The sequence below is a fragment of the Chrysemys picta genome, chromosome 9 (assembly GCF_011386835.1).
Source record: "Chrysemys picta bellii isolate R12L10 chromosome 9, ASM1138683v2, whole genome shotgun sequence".
Lineage (NCBI taxonomy): Eukaryota > Metazoa > Chordata > Testudines > Emydidae > Chrysemys > Chrysemys picta.
In genome coordinates, this window is record NC_088799.1 from 47097266 (window position 1) to 47118660 (window position 21395).

At 43.0% G+C, this 21395-nt stretch overlaps 1 protein-coding gene across 5 annotated transcripts; it reads left to right on the forward strand.

The window, feature by feature from the left end:
* Positions 1-348: 348 nt before the first annotated feature.
* On the forward strand, positions 349-20920 carry AMMECR1L (AMMECR1 like). Of its 5 annotated transcripts, XM_065556095.1 has the most exons (9): positions 349-621; positions 2046-2152; positions 4408-4852; positions 9041-9074; positions 9894-10004; positions 10598-10712; positions 11482-11572; positions 12582-12678; positions 17418-20920. In XM_065556095.1, exons 3-9 carry the CDS (start codon positions 4807-4809, stop codon positions 17527-17529), a joined length of 606 nt encoding a protein of 201 aa, XP_065412167.1. In that variant the 5' UTR covers positions 349-621; positions 2046-2152; positions 4408-4806; the 3' UTR covers positions 17530-20920. The 5 variants fall into 5 exon arrangements, with proteins under 5 accessions (XP_065412167.1, XP_005286455.1, XP_023958984.1 ...); XM_005286398.5 differs by lacking the exon at positions 9041-9074; XM_024103216.3 differs by lacking the exons at positions 9041-9074; positions 11482-11572 and having other exon boundaries at positions 10598-10779.
* Positions 20921-21395: the final 475 nt, after the last annotated feature.

Below are 21395 nucleotides of genomic sequence, written 5' to 3' on the forward strand. Positions count from 1 at the left end.
CCTCAGTTCTAGTGCGCATGCCCTTCTCCGCCCCCAAACGCGCGCCCTCCTCCGACCGTGTCCATTATCCAATGAAAGAGCAGAATTCACACCGCGTGAGTCAGGCCCTTCCATCAGCCAATGGCCCAAGCCAACGGTTCACACTGGATGGGGAGGAGGAAAAGCCATTTTAACTCATTCGTATTAAAAGAGTCACGTGCCTCTGGTGAGGTCACATGATGCGAAGCGGACCTATTTGGCATCTATGGTTTCTTTGTGAAAGACTATCCCTTCTTCTCTATGGTCGGGCCAAGGCCGTGGGGCCGATGGGAGGTTGGCGGACTGTGCACATTCTTCCCCTATTACCTCACTGTCAGGGAGGAGGCTTCTGGGATAGGGGAGGACCTGGGTGCTGCCTCGCTCCCTTCCAGTCCTCCAGCCCCTCTGCACGGCGGCTTGGGGAATTCTTCGCCCCGGCTTCGCTGTGCGGCCCCCCCCGCCCCGCCGGGCCCGCTTCTCCGGGGAGCCCCTGCCCAGCCCATGGCTCCATGAAGCGGGAGGAGGCGGCGGAGGGGAGGCAGCGGCGGCGGCTGGGCTGAGACGGCAGAGAAGCCGCGTCCGGCGCCGGGGCCGGAGGAGAAGGTGGGAAAGTCCCCGGCGAGGCCCCCACCCACCGCGGCCTCTGCGCTTGGGGGAGCCGGGCCCCCTCCCGGTGCGCGGGGCTGTGGAGGTTAAATCCCCGCCCTAAGCCGGGACGCGGGGGGGGTGTCTCTGTGCAGCCCCGCGCGCCCCCGTCCCGGAAAGTTTAGCGGCCTCGGGCGCCGCCTGTTGGCGAGAAGCAGCCTCGCTGCCCCCGCCCCGGTCATCTCCTGCCCCATCACCTGGCCAGTCACCTTCCTCCCCTAGCCCCCGCTGGCCACTTCCTGCCCTCCCAGTTGGTCACCTGCTGCTGCCCCATTAGCCCCTCCCCTGTCATCTCCTTTCCCACCCTGGTCACCTGCCCAGTCACCTATTTTTCCCACTCCCTCCCCGGTCACCTTCTGCCCTCTCATCTCTCTCCTCCCCCCCCCCCATCAGTTGCCCCATTACCTGCCACCAGCCCTCACTGGCCACTTCTTGTCCTCCCAGCTGGTCACCTCCTGCTGCCCAACCAGCCTCTCCCCTGTCTCCTCCTTCCCTCCACCTTACATCACTTGCTGTTCTATCATCTCCTTTACTAACCCCCCAGTCACTTGCTTCCCTATCACCTCCTTTCCCTTGGCCTTACATCTCCTGCCCCCGCCCGGCCACCTTGCTTTCTTCCCCATCTGGTCATCTCTTGTCCCATCACCTGCCCAGTCACCTTCCTTCCCTTAGGCCCCACTAGCCACTACTTGCCCTCCTAACTGATCACCTGCTGTCCCCATCATTCCCAACCACCTAAACCCCCACACTTCCTGCCTCCTCCCCACTTGCCCAGTCAACTCTTTCCCTCCCCCACATGTGCTATATTGCCTCTCAGGCCAACTTCTCCCCTGCCAGTTCCTCCTGCCTGTCTCACTGCACGTGCACTGTCACCTGCTCCATCTCCACCCTACCCCTGCCAGTCCTTGCAGATTCCCCATGTTTTATGTCTTGGGGTATTTAGAGTAATTGGAGTTTACTGAAAGTACCTGGTTGCTCTATGTCTGTCTTGCCCTTTCCTGAGGGGTGGGAAGGCAGTTCCTGGTCCAGGGCAGAGTTTAACTAAGGTGAAATGCTGTCTGATATTGTATCAAAAACAGTGCCTCCACTAAAGCATCTGTTCATTGCATGCTGACTTCTGCATGAGTTTATATTATACCCAGACAGCAGCATATGCAAGAGGTCCAGGGAACATGGTGATTGATAGATACCCCGCCTTTGTTAGCGGCTTCACCTGATCCATCTCTTCCCATATATCGGCTAGGCCTGGTAGTTAGGAGTGGACTCCTGTCCAGTCTCTAGCTTCCATTAATCCTTTTGTACAGTTCTTGTCTTCATGTAATGACCGTTTTATAACTTCAGCCTTATCTGTAACACACAATCCCTGAAATCCTCCCTTTCAGATTTGGGGAATAGGAATGGGACCTGAGAAAAGAGAATTCATTCCTGATATTAAGTAGCTTCCCCCACACGCTGCTGCTCTCTTGGCAATACAAGTTTTCTGCTTTCAGTAAGTATGACCTCATGCTAATACAACAAGATAGTAAGCTCCTATTTCTTTGCACTAACCTATATTCGTAGCACAGAGAGAAACAATATGCCAACACCCCAAAGTTGCCTTCCTGGATAAACAGAAAGTGCTTTCATGTTTTGTCAACTCTGCATCATAAACTAACGTGGCAGGATGACCAAATGTTGTGCTTTTAAGGGATAGGTTATTTAAATGGCTGGAAACCCCAAGATTCTAGTGCCCAATCTCTGAAACAAGGGTTTCTTGAGCATGCACTGTTAGTCTTGCTGGTGCTCTCAAAAGATGTAGTCTAATATGTAAATGGGGCAGGGTATATATGTGGTGAATTTAAGAGTGATAAAGCGAGAGCTATGTGGTGTGACTTGGTTCATTTGTATTACACTAGTGTCCAGATTGAGGCTCCTTGGTGCATTACAAACACATTAAAAGGCGGCTCCTGCTTTGAAGAAAGCTAGTGCCTTTATCTCTACTCAGTCAAATTCTAGATTAGGTCACAAATGAAAATAATCTTGGTATCACTCTAGTCTTCATTTGTTCACAAAGCAATTGGGGAGGATGAGTGGTCACTGCTCAAAATCAAACTTGGACTGCGACATTGGGCTGTTGCAGGTCAGGATGGAGGTGTATTGGCCTAGTTGTATGGGAAAGATAACACATCACATACCTGTGCAATTTAATTAAACACTTTAAGCAGAAGTAGTCCACAGAGAGAGAGAACAACTCACGAACATCCCGAACCAATCGTGTTCCATTTTGGGATAGCACAACAGTCCTGTAGCAGCTAAAATAACTCTTTAGAACTTAAATTGTTCTTGGTTGTAGGAGAGGGAAAGGGAATTTCCCTGAAAAAACAGTCTAATCAGCTATGTACCAAATTGGTTCTTTTCCTCCCAGCCTGTGTGTGCGCACTCATTTCACCCACCACTTGAATATTTGGAAATTGGAAGAATGGTCCAGTGGTCAAAGCATTGGCCTGTCAAACAGAGACCTGGGTTTGATTCTGACTCTGCTACACTTCCTTTGTGACCTTGGGTAAATCACTTAGACTTTCCATGCCTTAGTTCCCCATTGTGAAAACTGGGGCTGATACTTCCCTATCTCACAGGGTGTTGTGAGGATAAACACATTAAAATTTGATATGTTTGGATATTATGGTGATGGGACCATGTACTTATCTACATAGATTCTTATTCCCCCACACTCAGTCCTCACCCTTGTGCATGCTGACCATCAATCATTTCCTGACCCTCTTGCACAGGTGCCCAATCTCTTTGCCTACATTCAGTCTGCTCCTTCCTGGGGTGCATGAGCCTGCACTCAGTTTTTCCTCCCTACATCTTGTGAGTGTACGAGTGTTTTCTTCTGCACCCCCACCACATCCTCTGACCATGGTAAATTCTACCTCCTCCCCCATGGCTGGTATTCCATTTCCTTCTCTTATGCTGGGTATACACTGTGCTTAAAGCTACTCCCTACCTGGTACATATCCACCTATAGTCTTTCCTATCCATGAGCCCTGGTTTGAGTCTGTATTGCTGGCACTTGATGTGTGCAAACATTATCAGCTTCCTTTAGCTGGTGGTTCTAGTCCTGGTGTGGCTGTGCATGGAGTCTGCAGTAATGGCTTTTTTTTATAAAACATCAGTTTATGGTGGCAGTTTCCTTTTCTTCTTGACACATATTGACCAGGCCTGAGTTGAATCAAGGGGAGGAAAGCCAACAGCCTGGCATTCAAGAGACTTGCGAGAAAAGATCTGTGGACCACATCCTTTAGGCGAGTGGGGGAGGGGGAACCCACCACATGGAGGGCTAACAGCCATTAAGGGAGAGGCAGTAGCCGGTAGGTGAAAGAATGATCCCCAAGGGAGTGAAGGGAGCCAAGTGGGATGTGACTAGAGTCCTAGCACTTTTTTTCTATTTCACTTCCTGCTTGGAGGCCAAATGATTTTTCTTGTATTGATTTTCCTACTTTTATTTTTAAAATATACAGTAAGCCTCGCCAATCATGTTATTAGTGTGATCAGGTGGAGATAGTGGTTTATGTACACTGCCACTCTGCACTGAAACACCTACTCTCTGTACAATGATTTGGGTGTTGTTTTGTATCTATAAGTGTGTTGCTCTGTCATTTCCCCCCCCAAAAATGAACCTGTCTAATATCTTAATAGGGGAGAGGAAGACACTCTTGCTTTTTTACCTAGTGTAACAATCTTTTATATTGCTTTTTTTGCCAGGGTTCTGCAGTGCTCCAGGCAGCAAGTGCTGAATCAGGATGGGAAAAAGACGCTGTGTTCCTCCACTTGAGCCCAAGTTGGCAGCAGGCTGTTGTGGGGTAAAGAAACCCAAATTGTCTGGGAGTGGAACACACAGTCACGGGAATCAGGCTACAACTGTGCCCGGCTCAAGTTCGGGTCCTCTTCAGAACCACCAGCATGCAGATGGGAGCAATGGAAGGGAGAACATATCTGACTTAACTTTGGGCCCTGCAAATTCCCCAATTACTCGAATGAATCCCACTTCAGGAGCTCTGAGCCCCCTTTCTCGGTCTAACGGAACTGCCAACAGTACCAAGAACCTTGTAGTGACAGCAGAGATGTGCTGCTACTGCTTTGACGTACTCTACTGTCATCTCTATGGTTTCCCTCAGCCACGACTTCCTCGATTTACCAATGATCCCTAGTGAGTAAACCCGTATGTGCAGGAAGAAACCTGACAGTCCAGCACCCAGGGCTCTGACTTGGTGGGGAGGGAGAAGGGATCTTTGGAAAACAGGCAAACTAGTGTTCAGGAATACAAGGGGGTTATTGTGCTGCTTGTAGGATGATCTAAAATCAAAACCAAAAAGATTGACCATAAGTAGGGAGTAAAACTCATATCTGATTTGTTTTGGACATAAGTAGGCATTTAGGGAATGACATTTCCATTTGTCACACTAATAGAAGGCAAATGTTAAGCTTGGAAACTCTCTGTGGGAAGAGCAATAGGCTTACCCAGAAGCTTCAGCTCCCTATCTAATGGGCTAGATAATGCAATATATCCCTTACCAAGATGTACAATCCCAGTTTACGATAAAGCATCCCAACTTCCCTCTACTGTGATTTGATTCCTCACTGAAAGAACTTAATTATACAGTAATATCACCCTCATTAAAGCACAATGCAGCTTTAACTTGTATAATGTCTTTCATGGAAACTGTACAAAAGGGTTAAAATAGAGTAAGAGAAACAGAAGTGGTATGGAGCTTTTCAGAAGACATTTAAAATAAGATGGTAAGTTTGAGGGTGGAGTAGGGAGCCAACATCGTGTGGCAGGTACTGCAGTGAAACCAACCTTCATGCCTATCGTGCTGATTTTGTGAAGGGATGAGGCTGCTGCTTGGTGAGTGGTAGGAGAATAGACTCTGTCAGAAGTAGGTTGAAGCAAGTCAGTGGAAGGTTATTGAAAACAAGGGGTCCATCCTGAAATAAAGGATGAGCCAGTTGAAGTTGGTTGAGGATTGGGTGAGACAATGGTGATTCTTTGTATGTGTAAGAGGATGGGCAAGAGAATTGCAATAGTCAGTGAGATAATGAAGATTTGGAGGAATCAAAGTAATGGTGTAAATGGGCAATGTTGTGGAGATGGTGTTAGGCAGATATGCAGCTATAGACGAGGTGGAGAGTCCTGATTCAGGGATGACACCGAGGTTATGAACAAAGAAGGTGTCTAAGAGAAAAAGACAGGAGATGGTTTAGTTCTGTGAGGATACTCCTCAAGCATTTCCATCTGTGAGGTTTAGCTGAGGAAGTTGAGAGGAACCCCAAGGTTACTTAGTCAAGGCAAGCAGAGCGCATGGATGACAAGACATTACAGGTGTCAAATCTGACAAAGAAGCAGATAGAAAAGAACAGTGGGCTGAGAATTCATCTCTGTGGGACTCCTTAAAGAGGGGTTGTGGCACAGATGAGTCACCACCAAAAGTGGATAAAAATAAATTGCTTTAATTTTTAATGTTAATTTACATTAATGTAAAATTTATGTAAAAGTACCCATTCACCTTTGTCAATAGCTAAGCCTGTTAGACTTATTAAATAGACTGGATGCCTCCACCCCCATTCAGTTATCAATATGTGGCATCCACATGACATAGGTTGTGTATCTGTGCAGTTGTCATCACATAAGGATTCTGGCTGCATACTGTACTCTAATGCACTATAAATACATTTGAGCAGAGAAATGGTCTAGGCTAGACTATAAAATAGTTGCTGGTAATATCCAAATCTAAATATTTCCTTGTCATTCCCTGGGATCTCAGGGTTTCTTTTAGAAAAGTATATATTAATCTGCTCATTGTTTGGTGCTTGCTGCTTGGAATAGGAAGATGAGCTGTATTGTTTTGTCTATTCCCAAGTCAATAATGCAACTTTATTTTGTATAACCTCTTTCACACAAACTCTGTTACAGAACACTTTAGAGTTAAAAGGCACTGTTCAGCTGACTAATTTTAAATAATTCAAGTTTTTGATAGTACATCTTGTTCTTAAAATTGCTCTTTTTTAATAAGGGTTTTTCTGTTCCTAAGGTGATACTTATAAAGATCCTAAAAAGAGCAGAACATCACATCTGTGGGCCTATCTCCTCCTTCCCCTTACTCAGTGCAGGTGCTTGCTTGCTATTCCTTCCGGGGCTTTGGAGCGGAGCCTGGAGCTGGAGCGCGGAGCAGTGGAGTTGCAGGTTTTTGCCTGGAGCTTGCTCCGGAGCACAACTCCAAAGCCCTGGCTTTGCTGCTACTAGCAAACGCTCTCTCTCAGGCCCTTTGGAAGAGCATGGGCATAGGTTCCCTCTATGGGATGATGTTGCCATGCTGGGGCATGAGACAGAAGTGTAATAGACTATATAAAACCAAGTGGTGTCAAGTGCTCAAAGCAATTAGACTAAAAACACAGAAGTAATTTGCAATGGTGTCCTTTTCACTCTGTTAACTTATAATTAAGAGGTATAGACAAGAGACAAAGGTATGCACTAATAGTGACCAGGTCACGTGGACAGACAGGTATGCTAGACAAACGGTAAAGTAGATGTCCTTGTTATAAAATGAAAAATTAGGAAACCGACAAGAATACCATAATCAAGTTCCTAGTTTGCTAATTAGTGAAGCCTAACTATATTTTGTCTGTCCTCTGGTACCAGGATACTTTTACCAAATTATATCCTTTTTCAGCATCAGCATTATTTTAAGAAGTTTTGAACAAAGCAATGTGAATGTACTAAAAACATGCACAATTGATTTTGGCTGTACAGCATCAGGTATGCTGGTCTTCTAAAAATTGACACCATTCTGAATTCAACTATCCTGTCCTCTGTGATTATATTTCCATCATATTGATGAAAAAAAGCCACAATGCAGTTCATTGAAAACATAGATTTGGGGTAGAAATATGCATCTTCAATTTCAATCCTAGAAAAGATGGAACTAACTCAGAATTATGTTCCATCAATCATGGAGCCTCTCCCTCTTTTTCTGGGCTCAACCTGTGACCTTTCTCTTTGGGATCAGTGTCATGTTAGCTAAGTAAAGGTAAAAGTAAAAGTTCCAGAGCGTTTCTGATTTATTTATTTTTTTTAATTTGTCCTTGTGCGGTTCCAGTATTCACTAGATCAAGCCAAATTTCCACTGAGTCTGTGGCAGCAAGGTCATCAGCCTGTAGTCTGCTAAATTCCTCAGACATCTCTTTTTGCAAGTTTAGTACCTCTCTATAGAGTCTGTTATGTGAAATGTGTATTATGTTTTTCCACATGCTCGTTGCCAGTTTCAGTATGCAGTAGCTGGATGGAAATGTAGAGATGCATTCTCCTGAGAGTTCCACCAAGCATTGCTCAAACCATCAATCCTGTGTTTCTTTGCATTCAACCAGGTGCTAATGGTTGTGGAAGAATTTTTCAACCTCCTGTTTGGGCAGATTATTCCACAATTGCCACTTGAGTCTTTCTTGCTCCTTCCTCTGGAACTGTGTCTGGTACTAGCCACCGTCAGTGGTAGGATACTGAACTAATGGTGACTGACTTCTCTGATCCAATATGGCAATTCCATTGTTGCTCAGGGATGTTATTGGGTGTTGCTTTCCTCATTGGATTTTAAATAGTGTTTTAAACACCTGTACATCAGAAGTTTACATGACTGTACTTGAGAAGTGCTCACAATTTCATTTATTTTTGTTCCCTAAGCAAAACATTATGGTGGTTTTGGTAATTGAAAATGTCTCACTTGGAGGATCAACAGATTCATCAGGATTCTGCTCTTCCACTTCAGTAGACAACGTTTCTTCCAACGGCACCTTTTGAAAACTTAAAAAAAAAAAAACAATTTTCTGCATTTTTTGATATGAGAATGAATCCTTTTTAACTTTATTCATTCACAACTCTTGACAGTGTTTAGATTTTTCTTTAGAAAAATTGCTTTCATTACTTCAGTCCATACTCTTCTCTTCCACCATTTTTCATCTTTAGACATATTCAATCTGAGAAATTCGTACACTGATGTTTAGTATCAACTAATCACTTGTTCTGAAACATTAGTTTAACGCCTTTCTCATTTATTCTGGTTAGAATTAAGTGACCGATTGAATTCAATACTGTGAAGCCTGGAAAAATAAGGTTAGCTACCCAGCTTTATGTGTAGCTCCACATTATCAGATGCCCTGCCCAACTTTCTAGAAGTTTATAGATTCTAGCAAACCCCTAACAGTTCATGACCTTATACCTCTTCTCAGCCCTTCAAAAACTCTTTCCCTTCTCCCAACAGCTAATGAGTCTATTCCACCCACTAATCACAACCTCCTCTCCAGCCACCAATGACTCTACCCATTTCTGTTCCTCTTCCCCCTGCAGGCTTCCCATCTGGGCCTACTGAGAAACAAGAAAGGTATAATGAAAACCTTGACAATCTCATCATCATTTTCCTGTTCTAAAAAAGTTAGGAGTTAATTTATTCACAGATTGAAATTAGAGCCTACTGTTTCTCATATCAACCCCCCACCCCCCAAAAAATAAATTAATTAAAAAAACTCCCTGCAAATATGTTCATATAAATTCTTGGGGGGGGGGGGGGGGAAAGGTGTGAAAAATTGCAATAAAACTGTGTAAGAGCGTGGGATGATGTAGTATTTTGTTTTTGTTCAGTCAAGAATGTCTGTTCAGCAGGAGAGAATCTCCATAAATATAAATCAAATGAAACATAGGCAAAAGGAGTAATGAATAAAAATTTTCCTAGGGGAATTGATCCAGACGTCCGAACTTGGACATAACCCAGAAAAATCTAGGTTTGTTTTTTCCCTGAAGAAAAGCTTTTTTCACAACCCTCAGTGTGTGCTTTTTGTGCAGCGCTTTGGCGTCCTTCAGTTTTAAAGGCATGCTATAAATGTATAGGTGTTTGTTTCACCTATGTTAGTTTGTTGTGGATTTGTGTATAAACTAGTGGACAATACCAAGAATTCAGAGACTTGCACAGAGAGGCAGCCTATGGGGTTAAGCAACTCTGCTGCTCATGGGAAAAGGTGACAGATACTGATCTGACTACAGATACTGAAAAGAGGTGGGAAATGCCTTTAACAAAAATTACTGGGTAATTGATGGCACACTGGTGCTTATCAGAGTTAGCACACACTTGCTTTTTCACACTTTGCTTGTCTCCCCCAAAGCTGGGATTCTTTGAGGCTAGCGTGTGTTTGTTTTGCCTTTTCAGTCCGCTTTTTGTGACGTGGAAGACTGGGCGAGACAAGCGGCTTCGTGGCTGCATTGGAACCTTCTCAGCCATGAATCTTCATTCAGGACTCAGGGAATACACATTAACCAGGTAATAACACTGAAAATGAAGTAATTCTGAGACCAACCTAATGTGCTAAAGACCTCTGTTTTTAAAGAGGATTCAACGCATCAGAGAAATTTTATTAGATTTATAAATCTGTATAATTTTATACATTTCATAATAAAAGAAACGTTCAGAACTGCACGATAGTTGAAAAAACGTGACATACCAGGGACCTTATGGACCATCTCCGCAACAGCTGAGTCTTCTGTTATCTGTGACATCTGGATTTTGCTTGACCTCTTAATTTTTTTAAAGGTAATTTCAAACTTATTTACATGCTGAATGTGCCCGCAGCCTGCACGTTTTGGTGGTTAATTCAGTTTCAGTTCTCTTGCCAAAGCGACTATTTCTTTACAAATCCAGAGAGGCTCTGTTGTATCTTCTAGTGAACCATGTTGAGGTCTCTGGATACATAATATGAAGATAACAGGGTAGGATTACTTACAATGTCCTCCACCTCTTGTGACTGGAGAAACTTTTCTGTAATCTCAGGCAGGTTTTAAATGTAATGACTCTGTGTGTGTCTGAAATGTTGATGCAGTGTTGGTTTTAGGCCATGTGTTTCTGTCCCTCTGTAGTGCACTTAAGGACAGCCGATTTCCCCCCCTGACCCGTGAGGAGCTGCCTAAACTTTTCTGCTCTGTCTCCCTCCTCACTAACTTTGAGGATGCCAGTGACTACCTGGACTGGGAGGTGAGAACAGGTGCATTTGGAACTCTGCATCACTCTCTCGTTCCATTCGGGTTCGGGTTAGTACATGGTAATGTGTCTCCTTCATTACAAGGGTGTATGGATGTTATAACTGGGCTCAGAGGAACTGGGGATGGAAAACAAGAGGAGACAGGAAAGAGACCAGTTAAGTGATGGATGAATAGTCCTGTTGTGGTTGGGAAGGGATCTAATTGGGGGGTTAAGGGAGGTGAGGATGTGGCTGGTTTTATGAGAATCTAGAGACAATTTGGTGGAATATGAGGACATTAGGGATTAGAGGAAGATATCGTTTAGGTCCTAAGGAGCCAATCGGTGCCAGAATGCTAGGGAGACAGTACATGGAAATGCATTCATTTTATAAGGAGAAATAAAGAAGAGGGACTTGCCAAAGTTTGTGGCTTGTGGGTGTAGTCTGCTGGTGTGACTCTTCCTCTACAGGAACTCATGGCCTGGCTGGCCCAGGAGAGGAGATGGGAAGCTCTTTGCCCTGTTAGAAGTCTGTGGCCAAGTTTGGCCCAGGAGAGGAGGCAGGAAGATTGGTTGTGCTGGCCTGGAAGAAGAGGCAGGGGGCCATTTGCCCATCTGGGGAAGCCTTTGGTTAGGCTGGCCTGGGAGAGAGAGAAGGTCCTTTACCATGGCAGGAATGTGGTCAGACTGGCGCAGTGATGCATTGTGCTTTGATGAAGATAAGTCAGTCAGGGATTCAATCCCAGCAAATACCTCTCACTTGGCTTTTCATTTCCATTTGTAGGTTGGGATCCATGGGATCAGAATAGAGTTCATCAATGAGAAAGGTGTCAAACGTACAGCCACGTACTTACCTGAGGTTGCTAAGGAACAAGGTGGGTTTCAGATGGCTGCCATATATGGCAGTTCATCTTGTCACAGAAATGGCATATTTAAAGTTAAGGATTGTGGGTCTAGATTGCAATAGCTGTGAAAGGCCTTCCACTAGAGCCACAAATACCAAACATCATGTGGCTAATAGACACTCTACACCACTGCTGTCTGGCTTTCATCTGGCCCTTCTTCCCCTCCCATGTACACACACAATTGAGTCCTTTAGGGTGAAAAGGATCCCGGACTTAAGCAGTGGCGGATCTTGAAGTTTGGACCTTTCAGGTTTATTCAGCGTTGCATGTTTCCTCTTTCATGTTTCTCCCACCACCAAGGATATCTGCAGGCAACACAGCACCAGCACTCCAACAGGAGAGAGACTTTCTCTTCATTCTTGCTAATGTAGCTCCTCTAGAGAGGGCAGGAGCCAGGCACCCTTTGAGCACAATTCCCACTCAACTAGCAATGGCCACCATTGTAACTGCACAAAATATTGCCTCCTTTCCTCCACATTGCAGAGTTGAGTTGTCACATCCTGCTGGCCCTGGGGTAAAAGACCAAGGTAGGAATTTTAATTCTGATCTCTCACACAGCAGTGAACTGTGTTGTCACTAGACCATCAGGCTGATCCAAATTCAACTCTATAAGAGCTAGGTATATTTTAAGATTTAGACAACTAAACTTGAGCATGGAGAAATGGGTCAGCGGTCCATGCAGCAGTAGCAGGGCGGAGACCTTCCCAGAAGAACACTAAGCTGCTATATTACAGGAGTTACAGTTCCCCTAGGATTTTAGAAGGGTTGGAGTGTGTGTAGATAAGTGTGCAAGTATGAGACCATGCATGTCCAACTCACTCAGTGTGTTTATAAGGCTCAGTCTGTAACCTGCTGTATGTTCCGTTTTTTGTCAGCACTGGTTTTTCTGGTTTTCTACAGCCCTGTTTGTCTCTTCCTTTTCTTTACAATGCGGCTGTATACTAAAATAATAATCCCCCTTGCTGTTACTTCTCAACAGACTGGGATCAGATCCAGACCATAGACTCCTTGCTCAGGAAAGGTGGATTTAAGGCTCCGATTACCAATGACTTTAGGAAAACAATTAAACTCACCAGGTAAGCTAACAGCTTTGTAGTTTTAACTTAATCAGATAGTATATTATTGGTTTCAAAAACAATCCGTTTTCTGCTTGCCTTTGATACCAATATTGACATGCCACGTTCAGATGAGAGGTGTAGGTTGAAGGCCAGCATCGTAAATGTTATACATGAGGTAGAGAGTTTATATTGCAACACAGTATAACATGTTCAGTTCATGCAGAAGTTATGGAGCTGGGCACCTGCAAGTGAGCAAATTCCAAATGAAATTTTACCGCCTCTAAATTTACTTGACATTTATCAAGGTGAAAGATTAAAAGAAGTAGAAGTCACTAAGCTAACATAAGGTAGATGCAAAAAGAACGAGGAATACTTGTGGCACTTAGATTCTAACAAATGTATTTAAGCATAAGCTTTCATGGGTTAAAACCCACTTCATTGGATGCATGCAGTGGAAAATACAGTAGGAAGATTATATGTGTGTGTGTATATATACACACAACATGAAAAAATGGGTGTTGCCATACCAACTATAACGAGCGTAACTCTGGTCTACAATTTTTGAGAAGTCGTCTACTTCAGAGATAAAATGTGCTATTTATTATGTATTTCGATGTGCTGAATTCAAATATGACAGTTAAAACAACTGGCTACTGTTTCTAAGATATTTAAGTTTTTACATTTTATGTTTATGTATATTGTGTAGATAGTAGAGTTTTAATCATAAATTGTAAACCTAGGTCTTTTCATGTGTTTATGGTTGCTTTACATGATAATATTTCACCTGTCCTGTTTATGTAATACTTTAAAAATCAGCAAAAGGGTTATATAAATAAAATTTATTATGAAAAAAAAGGCAAAAAACTATTCTGTGCATAGTTTAGTCCTATTCAGTGTCTACTCGGCGCTTCTTGGCTTGTCTCTTGTATTCATTAAATGGAGCATCTCTTGTCACTGTCCAGCAATAGTCTGCAAGCATTGATGGGTTCCATCTGCCCTGATAGCGTTTCTCCATTGTTGCAATATCCTGGTGAAATCGCTCGCCGTGCTCGTCGCTCACTGCTCCGCAGTTCGGTGGAAAAAAATCTAGATGAGAGTGCAAAAAATGTATCTTTAGTGACATGTTGCAACCAAGGCTTTTGTATGTCTTGAGGAGGTTTTCCACCAACAACCTGTAGTTGTCTGCCTTGTTGTTTCCGAGAAAATTTATTGCCACTAACTGGAAGGCTTTCCATGCCATCTTTTCCTTGCCACGCAGTGCATGGTCAAATGCATCATCTCGAAGAAGTTCACGAATCTGAGGACCAACAAAGACACCTTCCTTTATCTTAGCTTCACTTAACCTTGGAAATTTTCCACGGAGGTACTTGAAAGCTGCTTGTGTTTTGTCAATGGCCTTGACAAAGTTCTTCATCAGACCCAGCTTGATATGTAAGGGTGGTAACAAAATCTTCCTTGATTGAACACGTGGGGGATGCTGAACACTTTTCCTCCCAGGCTCCAATGACTGTCGGAGTGGCCAATCTTTCTTGATGTGGTGGGAATCTCTTGCACGACTATCTCATTCACAGAGAAAACAGCAGTACTTTGTGTATCCAGTCTGCAGACCAAGCAAGAGAGCAACAACCTTCAAATCGCCACAAAGCTGCCACTGATATTGGTCCTAGTTTATGCACCTCAAAAGTTGTTTCATGTTGTCATAGGTTTCCTTCATATGGACTGCATGACCAACTGGAATTGATGGCAAAACATTGCCATTATGCAGTAAAACAGCTTTAAGACTCATCTTCGATGAATCAGTGACCAGTCTCCACTCATCTGGATCGTGAACGAGGGCTGCCATCACACTATCGATGTTGTTACAGGCTACAAGATCACCTTCCATGAAGACGAATGGGACAAGACCCTTTTGACGGTCACGGAACATGGAAACCCTAACATCACCTGCCAGGAGATTCCACTGCTGTAGTCTGGAGCCCAACAGCTCTGCCTTACTCTTGGGTAGTTCCAATCCCTGACAAGGTTATTCAGTTCACCTTGTGTTATGAGGTGTGGTTCAGAGGAGGAGGATGGGAGAAAATGTGGGTCCTGTGACATTGATGGTTCAGGACCAGAAGTTTCATCCTCTTCCTCGTCTGACTCAAGTGAGAATGATTCTGGTGCATCAGGAACCGGCAGTCCTTCTCCGTGAGGTACTGGGTGTATAGCTGATGGAATGTTTGGATAATGCACAGTCCACTTTTTCTTCTTTGACACACCTTTCCCAACTGGAGGCACCATGCAGAAGTAAAAATTGCTGGTATGATCTGTTGGCTCTCTCCAAATCATTGGCATTGCAAAAGGCATAATTTCCTTTTCCTGTTCAACCACTGGCAAAGATTTGTTGCACAAGTGTTGCAGCGTATGTGTGGGGCCCACCTCTTGTCCTGATCTCCAATTTTGCAGCCAAAATAAAGGTGATAGGCTTTCTTAACCATAGTGGTTATACTGCGCTTTTGTGATGCAAAAGTCACTTCACCACAAACATAGCAGAAGTTATCTGCATTGTTCACACAAGTACGAGGCATCTCTGCTCACTTTGGCTAAACAGAAATGTGTCCCTTTGCAAAATCAAACAGTGACAAATAAGAGAGCACAACACTGTATGATTTCTAGAGTTGATATAGGGCAATTTATTCAGCAGAGTGATGTAAGCTTCATTATGATTGCATCATCCGTGACTTCTAGGAATAACATGATGCAATTCATATAATGTATGATGCAATACCAGCTTCAGATTGCATCATTCATTGTTTTGCCTAAAAAGCAAGTACTGTCCAAACCCAGTCATAGATTTATTCATAGATCCAGTCAAAGATGTATTTTAGTCATTTCTGGTTTAAATTGAGATCCCTTCCCTTTATAACTCACTTATCCTCCGCCATTCCCAAGTCAAGGGTCTTATATACTGACCCAATAGCATATTTTGAAAACTAGAGTCAATCAACAATTTTAAGCATCATTTTCGTTCTCAGTGACCCAGAATTAGTAAAGTTTGACTACATTTATTTCAGAAGCATTTTGGCTGTAGAGCAGTGTAATCAGTTACGGTGGGCTATTGTCAGCAGGAGAAAAAAAAACTTTTGTAGTGATAAACAGGATGGCCCATTTCCAACAATTGACTAGAAGGCGTGAGTAACAGTAGGGGGAATAGTTCTATTTTGTGTTGCATCTGAAGAAGTGAGGTTTTTACCCACGAAAGCTTATGCCCAAATAAATCTGTTAGTCTTTAAGGTGCCGCCAGACTCCTTGTTGTTTTTGTACATACAGACTAACACGGCTACCCCCTGATACTTGACTACTTTGTGTAATGACCCATCCACTTCCAGTCTTTATTCAAGCCTAATTTAATCATGTCTAGTTTGCAAATTAATTCTAATTCAGCAGTTTCTTGTTGGAGTCTGTTTTTGAAGGTTTTTTGGTCCATATATTACTCAATAGGATGGCATATCTGTAAGGAAGGTAAAGCTCTTTTACAGTAGAACCAGCCTTAAAGTAGGCTGGTTTTCAGGCTTGCCCACCTATCCATGCTCCCAACTGCACTGTTGGTTGTATTCCCTTTGTGTCTGCTAGGAGGAAGCAGTGTCTGCAGGATATGGTTGTTTTGGGTAAAAATGGGGACATTCTGCTTCTTGTCAGCCCTTCTCCCTAGAGCAAGGAAGTAGAAATGTGCTATAGTAACAGAGGAAGGGATTGGATGAAGATTCATTAACACCAGGGATAATATGGACTTGCCTTCAGCTGTTGTGTACATATGTAAAATGCTGTGGATGGAAGCAAACCCTTATCTGTTGTAGAAATTCACAAGTTTCCCAAAATGGACCCTCAGATTTTTTGGATTCTGATGGTGGAACATAGAGTAGCTATGTACACTCATCAGGAAACCCTCCTTTACTTTGAAGCTTTATTAGTCATTTCATAAATGTTTCAAGTATATTAAAAATTAAATTCACACCGGGGGTGAATAACACTTGAAAATACATTCTACTGTTTCCCTGAAAGTTTAACTCCTCTGCTTATGGCTTTTCTCAAAGCAAACATGCATAACGAATGCAAACTAGCAGCTTGTTGCCAGTGTCCCGGACTACCACTTCCTGAAATGTGTAACTATGATTGTCTCAGGTCAGGCTCTGATGTTGAAATATGTGATGCTAAAACACCTAATGTGTGTGGAAAAGTGAGCTATCTAGAAGGACTTGCGTGGTCTGATATAAACAGTATTCTGTTTATAGGCAACAAATATCTTTGTCAGTCACTGGTGCTAAACTAGCACAGGTCACTGGTGTCCTCTCTTGAATCATGGGCCAAAACTTACATGCTTGGATGACTTAAGTTAGGTACCTAAATTCATAGGTACCTGCATCAAAGTAGCCTGATTCTCAAAGGTGATGAGTACTCATTGATATCTGAGAGGTCTCACCGTTAAAAATCTGGTCATGTTGATCATGTGTCTAAATATTTGTTTAGGAACCTGATTTTAGGCTCCCAACTTTGAAAAAATGTTGGGCATTGCTTATAGGATGGATGAAGCACTTCTTCAGTCTTTCACTCTAATTTCATAACTTATATTTTTTCAGGCACGGAGCCCATCTTGCTCTGTGTGAGGTTGCTCAACCGTTGTGATGCTACTTAAGTGAAGATAATAAGTACACACGTGATATTTTTGCTGATGAATATTGTACTGTAGTTACTTCCTGTTATTTCCTGTTTCCTCCCAGGTACCGCAGTGAGAAGGTGACAATCAGTTATGCAGAATATATGGCTTCCCGTCAGCATTGTTTCCAGAATGGCACTCTTCATGCCCCACCCCTCTACAATCATTACTCCTGACACACGGCTGCATGACCAGTCCCGCCCCCCAGTTGCCACCAACGGCTATGACATCATTGGGGCAGATGCCTCCTCTTCTTGGTCCAGTTACTTCTATTACTGCACCATTTTATGATGCTAGCTTCCGTTGCCAAGTCTGCCTTCCAGCTGACCTGGGGGGAATGATGTGAGTGTGACAGAACTTCAGGGGCCCAAGCCTTATCTCAGCCTTCCCTCAAAATGGGGGTTTAGTTGGATTGGGGCTCCATGACTAGGAATTGCAGTGAGGTGCAGAAGACCCCTGGGAGTGAAAGTGCCACTTCAGATTGCTCTGTCCTTGTATGTCCTACGTTCTGGAAACTTGAATAGTTAATTATGAAAGCCCCCCAGATCAAGTAGGAGCGTTCCTCTGGCAGTCTGGGCAACGGAGTCCAACAAAACATTTTTAGGTTATTTTAAATTCTTTTTTTAATCTCTGGTATTTGTTGTGTATCAAGAGCTGATTACAGTCCCCAAACATCACAGGTGGACATCATGTTAAGGGGAGGGTTGAACATCTGGATAGCACCCCCTCCTCCTGGATGGAAACCATTTAAAGATGTGAACACCCTTTGGATGGTATTACAAATGAAACCATTGCTTAAACCCCAGAAGGCTTTAATTCTCAGATTCCACTGTCAGTTGAATTCTCCAGCCCTCTTCTTCTGGTTCATATTCAGTTTTCTGGTTTAAACCGTGTTTTATGATGTAGCCTGCTATTGAACAGAAATGGTGAGGTACTTGAGTCTGCCTGGAAGATCTCCTCTCAATTACAACTAGGCTTCCTTACTGCCTTAGACACTGGTGGTAGAACCTACGATGGATTGGGGAATGGGAGGGGGCTCTTGCAGGGCATTGATTGCAGTCATACAAATGAATCTAGTGCTTGAAAGTTGTTTAAGTCAAGCAAGCACTCTCGGAGACATTCCTTTCAACAGGACAGCCACTTTCTCTAGGGTGACTATTGATCTGATATGAGAGTTGTTGATGTTCCAGTTCAAGGCAGGTCTACAGAGTAAAGCTATGTAGGTTAGCTTGTAAGTCATTGTCTAACACAATTTAGTCATTGCCACACCAAGCAATTTTTTTTTAAATATCAGTTTTACTCAAACCCTATTAAATTCCTGTGCATTTTGTATTTCCTCACCCATCGCTGCTGATTACACAAGATATTTGCCACTAAATGGAAGCATCTTATCCAGTCTGCATACTCCTCCTACCCAAGTCACTGAATGATGTCCTCAATACTGGATTATGGCACCTCTAAATTAATCATCAGGGACTGTAAAATGATTATACAAGCTTCTTACAAATATCTTGGTAATAGGCAAGGATGGTCAAAGAAAACACAGATTAAGAACATAATGGACTAATGGATATTTGATTGCATATATCCTCTAAAATGTGTGGTAATGCTGGCTTTTTAAACAGTCTGATATTCCCAGCCAGAAATTTACACATGTTCTCTCCTTATGTGGGAAGTGGGTCTGTAAGAAACCTCAAAACTGTGCATGCTGTTCCTTCTAATTCCTCTGAAGAAGTGAACAAAACCCTGCAGTTTTGCTTGTCAGTGTCATGTTGTGCTGCTCTTGGGGAAATGTAGATGTGAGGAAAAGGAGGGGGTCCTATTTTGGATATCTGTGCAATATCGTCCCAGCCTTGCTTCTGTACTGGGTCATTCTTATGAATTGCCACATTTCCCTTGTGATGTAGATGAAACAAGTTTGAAGATGAAGGGATTGTTTCACGATTTCCTGCTGCTGAGAATAAATCAGTCTTGTTACAAACTAGAGTGATTTGTAATTACTCTCCTAGGTGCCGTGAACTGATGGGGAAGGGGGCAGGGTCCGGTCTGGACATACCATTCACCTCCACCATCAATCAGTACTGATACATAGGGCTACACTCATTACTGTTCAAGTGTTCTATGTTATAATTTGATTTTTAAAGATTTAAAAAACAAAACAATTGGTGCTAAAACTTCACCCCTGAGCATGCTCAGTGAGACTGATCATGCAGGTATGTAGTGCCAGGCTGTTCACCCCTGGGCACACTAGCGAGACAGGTCATGCAGGCGTATAGTGCCTGGTTACACGACTCTATAGTTTCTTTTTCAAATGTTTGCCCTGATCTGTGTCTTTAACAGTGTATTGTGTTCTCTGGATTGGATTGAATTTTAATAGAAGAGGGAGTGGGTTAGCTGCCATTTTAAGAACAGAACTTTAGGACTGAGTGACCTGGTTGCATTAGATTGAAGTGGGCTGAATGGCTCGGGAGTGGGGAAGCCTTACCCCTCCCACTTCCATCCCCCCCACCCAGTCTATAAATAAAAATGCCTCTGTTAAAGATGGACTGTGTTCTTATCTTGGTGCTGTGAGTGGAAGAGCAAGCAGACTCAAGAAATACCAGTCTGCTGTCTGAGAACTGGGCACTCTCCGAATCAGTCCCAAGTGGGGTCCAGTTAGAAATCAATTGAAAAGCATGCCAGTAATCACATCATCTCAGAAAAATCTCTGGCAGGGACAGTGGTTCTCAGGAAATAATCCCTTTTCTGGATCATTAGATGACAGGTATGCATAAGGATGAGACCAGTCTGAAAGGAAACATACGGCCTTTCAGTTGCCTAACAAGAAGTGGGCAACCAAAATAAATGTTGACCACTAGGATTAAAGATAATCTCTGCAGGGTTCCCTTCAGTTGCTTTAGAACTCAGCTGGATAGCAGGTAAAATCCCCTCTTTAGAGGGTCCCAGCAATAGTCAGATGGTTTGGATTTTGCTCATCCTTAGCTGAATGCCTTTTGGTCCAGAAGGGTTTATTCTCATGATAACCATCACTGGGAAGTTACCTTGCTGCAATTATGCATTGTCTTGTTTTACAGTAACTACAGGAGAATGTCTTTGATCACTGGAGATGTCAGTGTTGGAATGTTTCCACTGTGAGGTTCTTAAAAATTTTCATAATATTAAACATCCAATCTCTATAGAGGCCATTTCAGTCTGAAAAGTTTTATGGTCAAAATATCACATATAGCTACAGTTTATAAGAACAAAAAAGTCTAAGAAATCCTGAAAGTTCATTTTAACTTTGGGACAGGATTACCTGTTTTTCGTAATACGTTAACATCTGCAATCTTCACAGACGTAGTGCTGTTTTCTGTTTGTATTTCTGGAACCTACATGTTTCATTTTTTGGTTAATTTTATTTTATTTCCTTAAAGCAAGGAGACTTCTTTTGACATTCAGTGCAGAGATGTCAGACCAATTATTTGTATTACACTTGGTTGCCTCCTAGCTATATAACTTCTGAGTGTAAATCATTGAACTCTATCCTCTAATGAAGTATTGTAGAGAATAAATCATAATGGATAAAGATGCTTTTGTTCTGTCTCATCTTTTCTCTCTCTCTCTCTCTCTGAATCTTGAAGTAGAATAAGATGATATCTCACCTTGAAAGCTGAACATGTTGTATGAATACAAGGTCTGCCAATGAACTTGAATTTCCAGTCTGTTTTTTTGGAGGAGGGTAATGAGCTGTCTGAGAGGAGACAGATTATCAAAGGAAGGAAGGAAGCAACATGAGATGTGTGAGGAAGTTTAAAAAAAAGTCACATGAATGTTTATCACATTAAGAATGACATATAATTAAATTGCAGAGAAAAGGCCATACTCCTGTAGTTGGCAGCAGAATTAATTTATGGAATTATAGTTAAGTAGATATCTCTGAGAGTACAAAGGCTTATTCTTAAATCCCTGTGTATTCTGTGCAAAGGCCCCAGGACTTCTGCAGTACACAAGCTGAATTTTTTGGCATGATGGAAATTCTGAATTTGTGTATGCATCTCAAACT

What these genes read in the sequence shown, in the direction of transcription:
- AMMECR1L (XM_005286398.5), top strand. Translation starts at nt 4,446, where the DNA reads ATGGGAAAAAGACGCTGTGTTCCTCCACTTGAGCCCAAGTTGGCAGCA. An exon ending in CGATTTACCAATGATCCCTA is followed by an intron (nt 4,853 to 9,893) that starts GTGAGTAAACCC and finishes TTGCCTTTTCAG; the next exon opens with TCCGCTTTTTGTGACGTGGA. An exon ending in AAAACAATTAAACTCACCAG is followed by an intron (nt 12,679 to 17,417) that starts GTAAGCTAACAG and finishes GTTTCCTCCCAG; the next exon opens with GTACCGCAGTGAGAAGGTGA.